The 12686-nt window shown below is 43.1% G+C and overlaps 1 protein-coding gene across 1 annotated transcript in view; it reads left to right on the top strand.

Annotated features, from left to right (window-relative positions):
• The window catches only part of LOC311243425 (non-structural maintenance of chromosomes element 4 homolog A-like), a gene marked incomplete at both ends in the record, with an annotated part of 43151 nt that overhangs the window by 18038 nt on the left and 12427 nt on the right, over positions 1-12686 (top strand). Inside the window, 2 exons of the mRNA XM_084332656.1 lie at positions 4948-5050; positions 7423-7513. Of these exons, the coding sequence (XP_084188782.1) occupies positions 4948-5050; positions 7423-7513 (194 nt within the window). The remainder of the gene's footprint in view (positions 1-4947; positions 5051-7422; positions 7514-12686) is intronic.

Here is a 12686-nt window from a genome sequence, read left to right as displayed (position 1 = left end):
ATTATCTATGTTTTAAATTATGGCTATGTGTCTAATCTGCCCGTCGCTTATCAATGACTTGTTTGCAGTCAACATTGTCGAAACGGATTGTTTTTTAATCGGTTCATATCCTTTTTATAGCATTTCGAAAAGCTATCGTTCTCTCGAAATTTTTCGGAAAATTGAAATATTCTCGAATACACTAGACACGTTGTCATTTGTCGGCCTATTTATGAATCGTTTTCAAATAAACGCTAGATTATCGATAGTATATGTGTACTTATGCACGCTATAGAGGCGGGCTGAAAAATCTATTCTCTCGTTTCCTCAAGATCACACACACACACACACATACACACACGGCACCTGCTGATATCTCAGTGAATACAGCTCTGATTACCCCAAGACTGGTAACATAGACTCCTTACCTTAGATCAGATGTTCTCCAAAAAGATTATTCCAATTCCTGATCGCCATTCCAAATATCGATCGCGTTTATTGATTGATTATTGGCTGCTGTAAATATATATTCCAGGCTGCTTTCCATCTCGCGATCAGATCCCTCATCATCAGATGGCTCGCCAGCATAATGGAGCCAGTTGGCTCCACCTCTACAGATCCCACAGGGATCTCCCAGTATAATCGACTGACCTGCAGTTACACAGGGATAGACGATAGGGGGCGGTTTTTTCCCATCTGAGCTCCTAGAGGGTCTGCTGTACCAACGGCAGACTCGGTTGATGAAATATGAATTCAGATCGCTAATAAAAAAATCAAACCACAAATCGCGTTGTCGGCACTCAACTTTCTAGACCCAGACCCAGCCCAGGGAGAAGCCCCAGCCCAACTAAATCAACTTTCTAATGAATATAACTCATCAGTTTCTTATAATATTAGTGTAGCCTAATCTTTATCTGCAACTGTGAAGAAAAAACCCATTGGTTTAAACAGAATGAATAGAAAAGAAAAGAAATATATATTTTTTTTGTATTAAAAAAAAAACATTCCAATGTTGATTTAGAATTTACATTTATCGAATGCCAACGTAACAAATGAACGTTCGTATGTTTGTGCTCAGCCCTATTCTGAGCACAGATAAGCACACATGTGCAGGAGGAAGAACTCCAGGATTACGATACTTGAAGGCGCCTCCCGCTCATGGTTTGAACACGGAGCTGTGTGTCTGAAGTACCACGTGGAGCATCAGAGTGGAGTGCTGGACTGTCATGTAGTATAACATGATTAATCATAACATGATAAATACAATGTTGTGCTTTTCTAAATACATCTTCTTTTGCACTATAATTTCATTTCATTTAATTTCAAACCTTTATTTAAACTAGAAAGCCAACTGAGGTTTCCCTCATTTACAGTCAGGTCGAGTGTACATACAGAAATAAAGAAAAAAAAAAAGGCATATAAAATCGCACAGTGTATAAAATCTAAATGTTTACAAAAAAACAATAAGACAATAAGGTGAGACAAAAGTAAGGATAACAAATCAATAAAAACACGTACAACTTGATTGCCAAAGGTTGGATCAATGTTTTATACTCTGCAACAGAGGGGATAATCTCAAGCTTTAAGGACCGTTGGAGTTCATTCCATGAGCTAGAGGGGAGCATCATAGCAAAATGTGGATTTACCCTGTTCAGAGCAAACTCGGGGGACATTTAAGGACAAAAGCTAAGGTAATGGTTAAGCCATATTATGTAAAACACTGAGGTAAACGAGGACTTCAGTCCTCAGGACCACTTGACTTGCTATACTCAATGCATTATGCAACACTGGCACAGGAAAAAGACTGGTGTCATTTGAATTCCAGAGGGGTTGCATAATATCCAATGCAAAGCATGAATGCTAATGTGGGTCTAATGACTTTGCTATTTGGAGTGTGGTAGCGTATTGCGTGCAGCGGCTAAGTCTCAAGCCTTGTTTGAGATATCGCTTGCTCTTAAAGCTTGCGGAGGAGTTGCTAATTTCTTCACTCAAGTACTTCTGAAAGTGAGAAATCCTACAAAAATAGGTCTGCGGCTTTTCCTGAGATGCAGTGTTTATTAAAGGCACCTTGCGTCAGCTGACGCCTATGAAGACACCTTGGATTGTCCTCAGGCTTCAGTCCTGGTTCTGTTGTGCTGATGACGTGGATTGAAGGTGTCGTCAGGATAATCTATATATCATGGGCTAATGAGAAATTGCTAATGAGTCGTCTCCTCCAAGATAATCCACACTCCCACCACTAACGCCCCCCGGCTTCTGGGTGAATATGACTGGGTGAATAATGAATATGAATGGGTGAATAATGAATATGACTGGGTGAATAATGAATATGACTGGGTGAATAATGAATATGACTGAGTGTGGGATTAATTACTTCCCATGTTAATCGCCTGTTTGTGTATTCCAAAGACTCTGATGAGTAAATAATATAGACGAGGGCTGGTGTGTTGGTGTTAAGTAATGAATGATTAGTGATTCATACATGGGGTAACTTCATGCAGGTCCTTGCAGCCTTCGACACAGTCAACCACCAGATCCTCCTCGCGGCCCTCGCAGGAATGGGAGTGGCTGGCTCTGCGCTGACATGGTTGTCATCATACCTCAATGACCGCTCCTACCAAGTGTCATGGAGAGGGACCCTGTCGGCCACCCGCCCCCTGCGGACGGGTGTCCCCCAGGGCTCGGTTTTAGGACCCCTTCTCTTCTCCCTCTACACTAAATCACTGGGTAACATTATCACGTCTCATGGCTTCTCCTACCACTGTTATGCCGACGATACTCAACTCTTCCTCTCCTTCCCTCCCTCAGATATCCACGTCTCTGAGCGGATCTCGGCCTGTCTGTCCGACATCTCCGCCTGGATGACGACCAACCACCTCAAACTGAACCTAAGCAAAACAGAATTGCTCCACCTGCCGGCCAAATCCTCCCCCCTGACCGACCTTTCCATCACAGTCGAGAATGCAGCTGTGACCGCGTCCCCGACCGCCAAGAACCTTGGTGTTGTCCTCGACAACCAGTTGAACTTCTCTGCTCACATCGCAGCGACAACCAGAACCTGCCGATTCCTCCTGAGCAACGTCAGAAGGATCCGCCCCTTCCTGACAAAAGAAGCCACCCAACTCCTCGTCCAATCAACAGTCATCTCCCGCCTCGACTACTGCAACGCACTGCTCGCTGGCCTCCCGGCCACTGCCACTAAGCCTCTTCAACTCATTCAGAACGCAGCGGCCCGCCTGATCTCAAACCTACCGAAGTCGGCCCATGTCACCCCACTTCTTAGGGACCTGCACTGGCTCCCCATTGCTGCACGAATCCGCTTCAAGGCCCTCGACCTAGCATACCGTGCGGCAAAGGGAACTGCTCCCGCCTACCTCCGGTCAATGGTCTCTAACTACACACCCTCAAGACCCCTACGCTCTGCATCTTCTGGCCGCCTCAGACCTACTCCTATCCAAGCTCCGGGAGGGTCATCAAAGAGAAGTCGCCTATTCTCAGTCCTTGCCCCACAATGGTGGAATGAACTACCCACCCCAGTTAGGACAGCCGAAACACGTCCAATCTTTCGCCGTCGACTAAAGACGCACTTCTTCAACCATTATCTGAATAAAAAAAAAAAAAAAAAACCCTAACCCTAACTAACCATACTGTCATGCACTTGTCCTAATAAACTAACCTACACTGTAGCACTCAACACTTTGATGAACATTGTTACTCAGCTGATAGAGTTGTGCCCTTCCTGATGGCTTGTCGTACAGAACTTGTAAGTCGCTTTGGATAAAAGCGTCAGCTAAATGACTAAATGTAAATGTAAATGTAAACAAAAGGTGGGTGTTTGGGGGAAAATACTCATTTGGAAATCCTACATGCAATGCATCTGTATATCTTGTTATTGTAACCTGCTACAATGTTTTCTTTCGCATTGTCCCTGACAAATAAACAAATGAATAAATAGATAATAGGTAAGTGCAAAGACAGAGGTGCGTGCGTTCGTTCGTTCGTTCGTTCCTGCTCCTGCTCCAGTCAACCAGAGGTGTGAAAACTCTTGCTGGTGAATAAACTCCTGCAGCAGGGAAAAGATAGCTGCTTGTGTTGATGGGAGTTGCAGACGCTTCTTTGGAAAAGACCCACACTGACAACTGCTCAGAGGAGGAGGGAGAGGAGAGGAGGAGGGAGAACACAGACTCCTCCTTTAAGGAAAGGTAGAAGCACTTAGTGGAACACTGCCCTGGAAAGAAAAAGGGATTTTAAAATAGGGATCCGTGATTCTAGCACGGCTCCCTGCTGGTTGTGTTTGCATTAGGGATGTATTCACTTGAAATGTATTGTCTTTGATACAAGGTCTGACATGACAGCAAAAATGTTTGTTTACATTTGCACTGTTGGTAAGCACTGGAGTGACCTGTATTCTGAGCCCGGGTGACCTACGAGGGTTCTGAAGAGCGTAGTTTACAGACTATAAGTCAAACTAATCAAGATTCGAACATACTATGTGAATATACCTATAGTTAGATGGTCAAATAAATACCACATGGCTTTAATTCAAATGACTTCAGTATAGTTGTTGAATGCACTAAAGTAAAAGTACACATTCAGCGGGTGATGTGTTGGAGCCTGGTGGCCATGCGAGTGAACGCCCCACACAAGTCCATCTCCGCAGCCCAGAGGTGTGAGACCCATCTGAGCAAGACGCTGCACCAGAGGATTGGCTTGACGGAAGGAACCGGTGTGCGCTGAACCCCTGCGCTCCCTGTTCATTAAATAACCACTTCCCCGTGGTCCACTGCGAATGCTTTGATTGCTTCTTCTTAGAGACGGCTGGGCTCAAAGTTGGAAAAGCTTTGCATGCAAAACAATTTCCTTTTGTAATTCCTTCAATGTAATCTGTAAATCGCTTTGGTAAAACACGTCAGCTAACTGACTAAATGTAATGTAATCCTGTATCTGGTTGGTTTTGTTGTTGATCAGGATGGGCTCCTTCCTGGCCGAGCCCCCCCCTCCAAAGCAGCGTGCGGAGCGAAAGGAAAGAAGGCCACCGACCAAGGAGGCCAAGCGGGTCATGCCCACCCAGGTAGGAATTGACCTACTGTCTAGTAGTCCCAGTCACATCTCCCAGAGGAAAGTAGTTGGAACAGGCTACAACCTGTTCAAGTTTCGTAGGGTATTTTATATTGATTTCAGTGAACTTGGCGTAGAATTATTTTTCCTAAAGATGTATCGTTCCTATGGAATTTCAAATGGAGTAGGCTATCGACCAGCTTGGCAACGCAAACGAATGACGTATTATTCTAATTTATACAGGTAGGTCCGACCACCTATTTACCAAGGTGGAACGCTGTTTTAATTTATGACCTAGGACCATTCTTTTTATTATTATTATACAAATCAAGCGAGAATGTACCCATTTATTTTTTTCAATCTACTTTTTCTCCCATTTTCTATTTTTCTCCCATCCCAATTTCGTATCGTCCAATTGTACCCTCCCCTGTCTCGAACGCTGTTAGGCCACGCCTCCCACAAGCCGGCTGCAATGTGGACGAAGCCTTGCATCACGTGTCCCCTCTGGTACACGAGGAGGCAGCGGTCGCATCTTTTCACCTGCGCAGCGCGATCTCTCAGCGGCGAGGGTCTGCGTGGGAGGGACATGCCGCCCCCGCTGCTTCCTGATTCTACTGCGCAGGCGCACCAACCGACCTGTAGGAGTCGCTGTCCACAACGTCCGATCCCCACCCACCAGCTTCCCACCCCTAACACTGCCAATTGCGTTAGTATGAACAACCAGCCAAGCTGGTAGCAATGCCGAGAGCTGGGCTCGAACCCAGCATCTCCTGCATTAGTGGCGAGCGCCTTGCCCACTGCGCCACTTAGCCGCCCAGAATGTACCCATTTAGATTCCAAATATGTAGTCAGTTCGTCCAAATAACGCTTGTTTGGAAATTTGCTCCCAACGTTTTCGGAGATTCGGCGGCTGCGACAGGACTTTGGTTGACGCATGCCCAGTTTAATAATGTGAGGTTTGTTTACATAAGTGTCCTCCATTTTCAACTCATCAAGAATTTATTACTAAAGTTAACTATCGTAATCGATCGTCCCGCTATATTCCTTTATCCGTAATTGATCAGTCTCCCCAGTTAGTAGCTAGATTAATATATTTAGTGGAAGTGTCAATAATCAAATAATCTGGACAAAACCATCGCTTTTATCCGTCTGATTCAGATGACTGTAACAGACATTTTGAACCGCTCTTGGTCCATATATGGGCATAATGCATGCCGTGGCGCGGGGGATTCCCCAATCTGGATGCTTCAGCCCCAGTCTCCTCCGTAGACCAGACCGTCTCATTTAACAAGAAGCTTGTTTGAGATTCAAATAGCTCCTACAGGTACGTTAAATCAAATGTAACGTTGTCCTCGCAGTAGGACCGTCAGGTCGACAGTTTCCTTTTGATGAATGGCAGTTGAAACTTTCTACAACATTCTAAAGCCAGCGCAGTGGTATATTCATGGTGATTTAACCGTGAGTGTATCATGAATATACTCACGGTTTAGAACACTCTCGACCAATCACAATGCGTGATCGGACCTACCTGTTGTAGCCAGGGGTGTCCCAGACTAAGGATTTGTATAGTCGATTTGTAGTCGCCAAAATTTGCCAATAGTCGACTACTAGTCGACTATAAAAAAATTAAATAAAAATAAAAAAAAGTATAATATATATTTATTTATTTATAATTTTTTTTTTGTTACCATTCCATTTGGGCTGTGGGGGTGCTTAATGTCTGAAGGAGTCGACTGAAGGCTTCTTGTCCTCTGTGAAAGCATGCAATTGGTCCACTGATGGATACATGTTGATATTTGTCTACTCTAGTGTGTTCATTAGATGGGTGGAATCCTCTTTCAGTGCCTCTGTGCCTGTTTTCTTAGGCAGTTAGCCTCTGGTATGCGTGCCATTAGCGTTAGCCACGCTTCTAGGCCTCTTTGCTTTTGGAAAGAATGATAAAATAAAAAAAAAAAGTATACTATTTTTTTTAATTTATTTTTTTGCATTCGACTAAGGTTGGCAGTCGACTACGGCTCCTTTCGATCGATTATTCGACTAATAGGGGTCAGCCCTAACCTGTTGTATAAACTAACTTATTATACTGTGGATTTATAATACACAGTAGGGCTGCATGATTAATCGAAAAAAATATCGCGATCTCGATTCATAGACCTATGCGATCTCATTTCTAAATTATGACGATTTTTTTATAGATTTTTTTTACTTTATAAAGAAAGAAAGATTTTATTTAAAAAAATTATTTCCTTTTTTAAATGATGACGAAAAATGAGAATCGTGATCTCAATTCTTAGAGAGAAATCGTGATTCAGATTTTTAGCAAGAATCGTGCTGCAGCCGTAGTACACGGAGTGCTAAAGTCTTCAGAATGTTTTGTGTTTTTAGTTGCAGAAGATGGAGGAGTCCCACCAGGAGGCTACGGAGAAGGAGGTGGAGCGGATCCTGGCATACCTGAGGGGGTACCATGCAGAGGATTGTGAGTCTGACCTCTGACCTCTACAGTGTGGATCAGAGTCTGACCTCTACAGTGTGGATCAGAGTCTAAAGTCTACAGAGTGGATCAGAGTCTAAAGTCTACAGAGTGGATCAGAGTAAACTCTACAGTGTGGATCAGAGTAAAGTCTACAGAGTGGATCAGAGTCTAAAGTCTACAGTGTGGATCAGAGTAAAGTCTACAGAGTGGATCAGAGTCTAAAGTGTGGATCAGAGTAAAGTCTACAGAGTGGATCAGAGTCTAAAGTCTACAGTGTGGATCAGAGTCTAAAGTCTACAGTGTGGATCAGAGTAAAGTCTACAGAGTGGATCAGAGTCTAAAGTCTACAGAGTGGATCAGAGTCTAAAGTGTGGATCAGAGTCTAAAGTCTACAGAGTGGATCAGAGTCTAAAGTCTACAGAGTGGATCAGAGTCTAAAGTGTGGATCAGAGTCTAAAGTCTAAAGTGTGGATCAGAGTAAAGTCTACAGAGTGGATCAGAGTCTAAAGTCTACAGAGTGGATCAGAGTAAAGTCTACAGAGTGGCTCAGAGTCTAAAGTCTACAGAGTGGATCAGAGTAAAGTCTACAGAGTGGATCAGAGTCTAAAGTCTACAGAGTGGATCAGAGTCTAAAGTGTGGATCAGAGTCAAGTCTACAGAGTGGATCAGAGTCTAAAGTCTAAAGTGTGGATCAGAGTAAAGTCTACAGAGTGGATCAGAGTCTAAAGTCTACAGAGTGGATCAGAGTCTAAAGTCTACAGAGTGGATCAGAGTCTAAAGTCTACAGAGTGGATCAGAGTAAAGTCTACAGAGTGGATCAGAGTCTAAAGTCTACAGAGTGGATCAGAGTAAAGTCTACAGAGTGGATCAGAGTCTAAAGTCTACAGAGTGGATCAGAGTAAACTCTACAGTGTGGATCAGAGTAAAGTCTACAGAGTGGATCAGAGTCTAAAGTCTACAGAGTGGATCAGAGTCTAAAGTCTAAAGTGTGGATCAGAGTCTAAAGTCTACAGAGTGGATCAGAGTCTAAAGTCTACAGTGTGGATCAGAGTCTAAAGTGTGGATCAGAGTAAAGTCTACAGAGTGGATCAGAGTCTAAAGTCTACAGAGTGGATCAGAGTCTAAAGTCTACAGTGTGGATCAGAGTCTAAAGTGTGGATCAGAGTACAGTGTGGATCAGAGTCTAAAGTCTACAGTGTGGATCAGAGTCTAAAGTCTACAGTGTGGATCAGAGTCTAAAGTGTGGATCAGAGTAAAGTCTACAGAGTGGACCAGAGTCTGAAGTCTAAAGTGTGGATCAGAGTAAAGTCTACAGAGTGGATCAGAGTCTAAAGTCTAAAGTGTGGATCAGAGTAAAGTCTACAGAGTGGATCAGAGTCTAAAGTCTAAAGTGTGGATCAGAGTCTAAAGTGTGGATCAGAGTCTAAAGTGTGGATCAGAGTCTAAAGTCTACAGTGGATCAGAGTCTAAAGTCTAAAGTGTGGATCAGAGTCTAAAGTGTGGATCAGAGTCTAAAGTGTGGATCAGAGTCTAAAGTCTACAGAGTGGATCAGAGTCTAAAGTCTACAGAGTGGATCAGAGTCTAAAGTCTACAGAGTGGATCAGAGTCTAAAGTGTGGATCAGAGTCTAAAGTCTAAAGTGTGGATCAGAGTAAAGTCTACAGAGTGGATCAGAGTCTAAAGTCTACAGAGTGGATCAGAGTCTAAAGTCTACAGAGTGGATCAGAGTCTAAAGTGTGGATCAGAGTCTAAACTCTACAGTGTGGATCAGAGTAAAGTCTACAGAGTGGATCAGAGTCTAAAGTGTGGATCAGAGTCTAAACTCTACAGTGTGGATCAGAGTAAAGTCTACAGAGTGGATCAGAGTCTAAAGTGTGGATCAGAGTCTAAAGTCTACAGAGTGGATCAGAGTCTAAAGTGTGGATCAGAGTCTAAAGTCTACAGAGTGGATCAGAGTCTAAAGTCTACAGAGTGGATCAGAGTCTAAAGTGTGGATCAGAGTCTAAACTCTACAGTGTGGATCAGAGTCTAAAGTCTAAAGTGTGGATCAGAGTCTAAAGTGTGGATCAGAGTAAAGTCTACAGAGTGGATCAGAGTCTAAAGTCTACAGTGTGGATCAGAGTAAAGTCTACAGTGTGGATCAGAGTCTAAAGTGTGGATCAGAGTAAAGTCTACAGAGTGGATCAGAGTCTAAAGTCTACAGAGTGGATCAGAGTCTAAAGTGTGGATCAGAGTCTAAAGTCTACAGAGTGGATCAGAGTCTAAAGTCTAAAGTGTGGATCAGAGTAAAGTCTACAGAGTGGATCAGAGTCTAAAGTCTACAGAGTGGATCAGAGTAAAGTCTACAGAGTGGCTCAGAGTCTAAAGTCTACAGAGTGGATCAGAGTAAAGTCTACAGAGTGGATCAGAGTCTAAAGTCTACAGAGTGGATCAGAGTCTAAAGTGTGGATCAGAGTCTAAAGTCTACAGAGTGGATCAGAGTCGAAAGTCTAAAGTGTGGATCAGAGTAAAGTCTACAGAGTGGATCAGAGTCTAAAGTCTACAGAGTGGATCAGAGTCTAAAGTCTACAGATTGGATCAGAGTCTAAAGTCTACAGAGTGGATCAGAGTAAAGTCTACAGAGTGGATCAGAGTCTAAAGTCTACAGAGTGGATCAGAGTAAAGTCTACAGAGTGGATCAGAGTCTAAAGTCTACAGAGTGGATCAGAGTAAACTCTACAGTGTGGATCAGAGTAAAGTCTACAGAGTGGATCAGAGTCTAAAGTCTACAGAGTGGATCAGAGTCTAAAGTCTAAAGTGTGGATCAGAGTCTAAAGTCTACAGAGTGGATCAGAGTCTAAAGTCTACAGTGTGGATCAGAGTCTAAAGTGTGGATCAGAGTAAAGTCTACAGAGTGGATCAGAGTCTAAAGTCTACAGAGTGGATCAGAGTCTAACGTCTACAGTGTGGATCAGAGTCTAAAGTGTGGATCAGAGTACAGTGTGGATCAGAGTCTAAAGTCTACAGTGTGGATCAGAGTCTAAAGTCTACAGTGTGGATCAGAGTCTAAAGTGTGGATCAGAGTAAAGTCTACAGAGTGGACCAGAGTCTGAAGTCTAAAGTGTGGATCAGAGTAAAGTCTACAGAGTGGATCAGAGTCTAAAGTCTAAAGTGTGGATCAGAGTAAAGTCTACAGAGTGGATCAGAGTCTAAAGTCTAAAGTGTGGATCAGAGTCTAAAGTGTGGATCAGAGTCTAAAGTGTGGATCAGAGTCTAAAGTCTACAGTGGATCAGAGTCTAAAGTCTAAAGTGTGGATCAGAGTCTAAAGTGTGGATCAGAGTCTAAAGTGTGGATAAGAGTCTAAAGTCTACAGTGGATCAGAGTCTAAAGTGTGGATCAGAGTTGGGTGTTGGTGCTCCTAATGCACAGAACTATATCATGCTACTCTACTCGGGTCCCCACTGCAAAATGACTGTATTACCCTCAGTCATACACTTTTACTATCATGTTGTAGGCTATTCTGTTTTATGTGATGTATTGTATATTGTATACATGCACTTTTATTGTGTTCTTGTGTGATGTATCACACATTTTATTGCTGTTATCTTGGCCAGGTCTCTCTCCCATATCTCTATGGGACTTCCTGGTAAAAATAAAAATAAAGATAAATACTATTTAGCGGAAATAACTAGGGATGTTCAATGTTGGCTTTTTTACCGATATCCGATATAGCGATATTGTCCAACTCTTAATTTCCGATACCGATATCAACCGATACCGATATATGTGGGCCCCCTCCCCCCCCCCCCCCCCCCCAAAACGTGTGAAAACAAATAATTTCAGGTAATTAACATTACATATCTCTTGTCGTGGAATTAACACAACATTATGCATACTTTTGACAAGAAATAAAATAAAAATGTGTTCTTGCCTGGGTAAATAAATGTAAAAAAATTAATTTTTAATTTTTTTTAATTTTTTTTAATATATTTTTTGGCGTTTATCGCTTTATTTATTCTACTGGGCAGTCCAGTAGAGAGAGACAGAGGAGAATGGGAGACAGAGTGGGGGGAAGACATTCGATAATAATAACTCGATACCGATAATTATCGCCGATATAATGCCTGTCAAGTTTAATTAACTTCTTATGCCCGGCGCCGATGGACGGGCTATTAATAGACTTGTTTTGCTGCTGCGAATGTCTCGAGTTGATGTCGTCATCAGTCCGCGCACGTTAGCAGTTAGCCGACAAGCGGTGTATCCCATGACAATGTACTAAATATGACCCTAAAATACTCTGTTCCGCCCCAATACATTGCAACGACGTCCACCGTATACCCCACACTACTATAACCGTGGCCTCAGAATTCACGCCACACACCCACTCGGCACGTAAACTATAAAATAGCGCAGTGCAAGCTAATTATCCTAGCCAGCCTTGTTTACTACTTGAGTCCTACCTCTCTACCCAGAGGTGCAGCGCGGGTCTCCTTCCGCTCTCGGCCATCTCCTTCACTGATTGGTTGTTAGTGCGTGTGCTCATATCCAAGCTTGGAAAATCGATATATCGAAACTTTGCGACCACGTTTCATGTTTATTTCGAGGAAATAATTTATCGCGATAGTTATCGTTATCGTTTTATCGCCCAGCCCTAACTCATGGTCCTAATCCTTTAGAGCAGTGTTTCTCAACTGGTGGGTCGCGGGGCCATTTTGAGTGGGTCGCGGATGTGTGGGGAAAAATGAAAGAAAAAAAAAGAAAAAATAATTATACTTTCTTTTTTGCACTACCTATCTTTGTGAAAGTGGCTTCTCAGCTCTGGTCCAGCTGAAGACAAAGCAGAGGAACAGATTGGACATTGAGCATGACCTCAGAGTTGCTTTGTCTACCATCACCCCAGACTTTGAGACTCTTGTCAGGAGCAAACAACATCCCCAGTTATAGATCGTATAGCTTACGCTCTGCTCTTAGTGGAACTATCCCTTTATCCAATCTAATAATGAATAATTTTCTCCACATGCACACACCCATCCGCCTGGCCACACCCACATCCGCTCCTCTACATAAGCGGGGTCGTGGCCACACAATCAGCTCCTTCCCTATTTTCACCACCGAAAGTGTCTGTATACACCACTTTAAGTTTAGTGCCAAAATAGTTGTTGGAAAGGAGCTACGTTGACATTGTATCTTTCTTTT

The sequence above is a fragment of the Notolepis coatsorum genome (assembly GCF_963971535.1).
Source record: "Notolepis coatsorum genome assembly, chromosome: 17".
Classification (NCBI taxonomy): domain Eukaryota; kingdom Metazoa; phylum Chordata; class Actinopteri; order Aulopiformes; family Paralepididae; genus Notolepis; species Notolepis coatsorum.
This window is presented reverse-complemented; position numbering and strand designations above follow the sequence as displayed.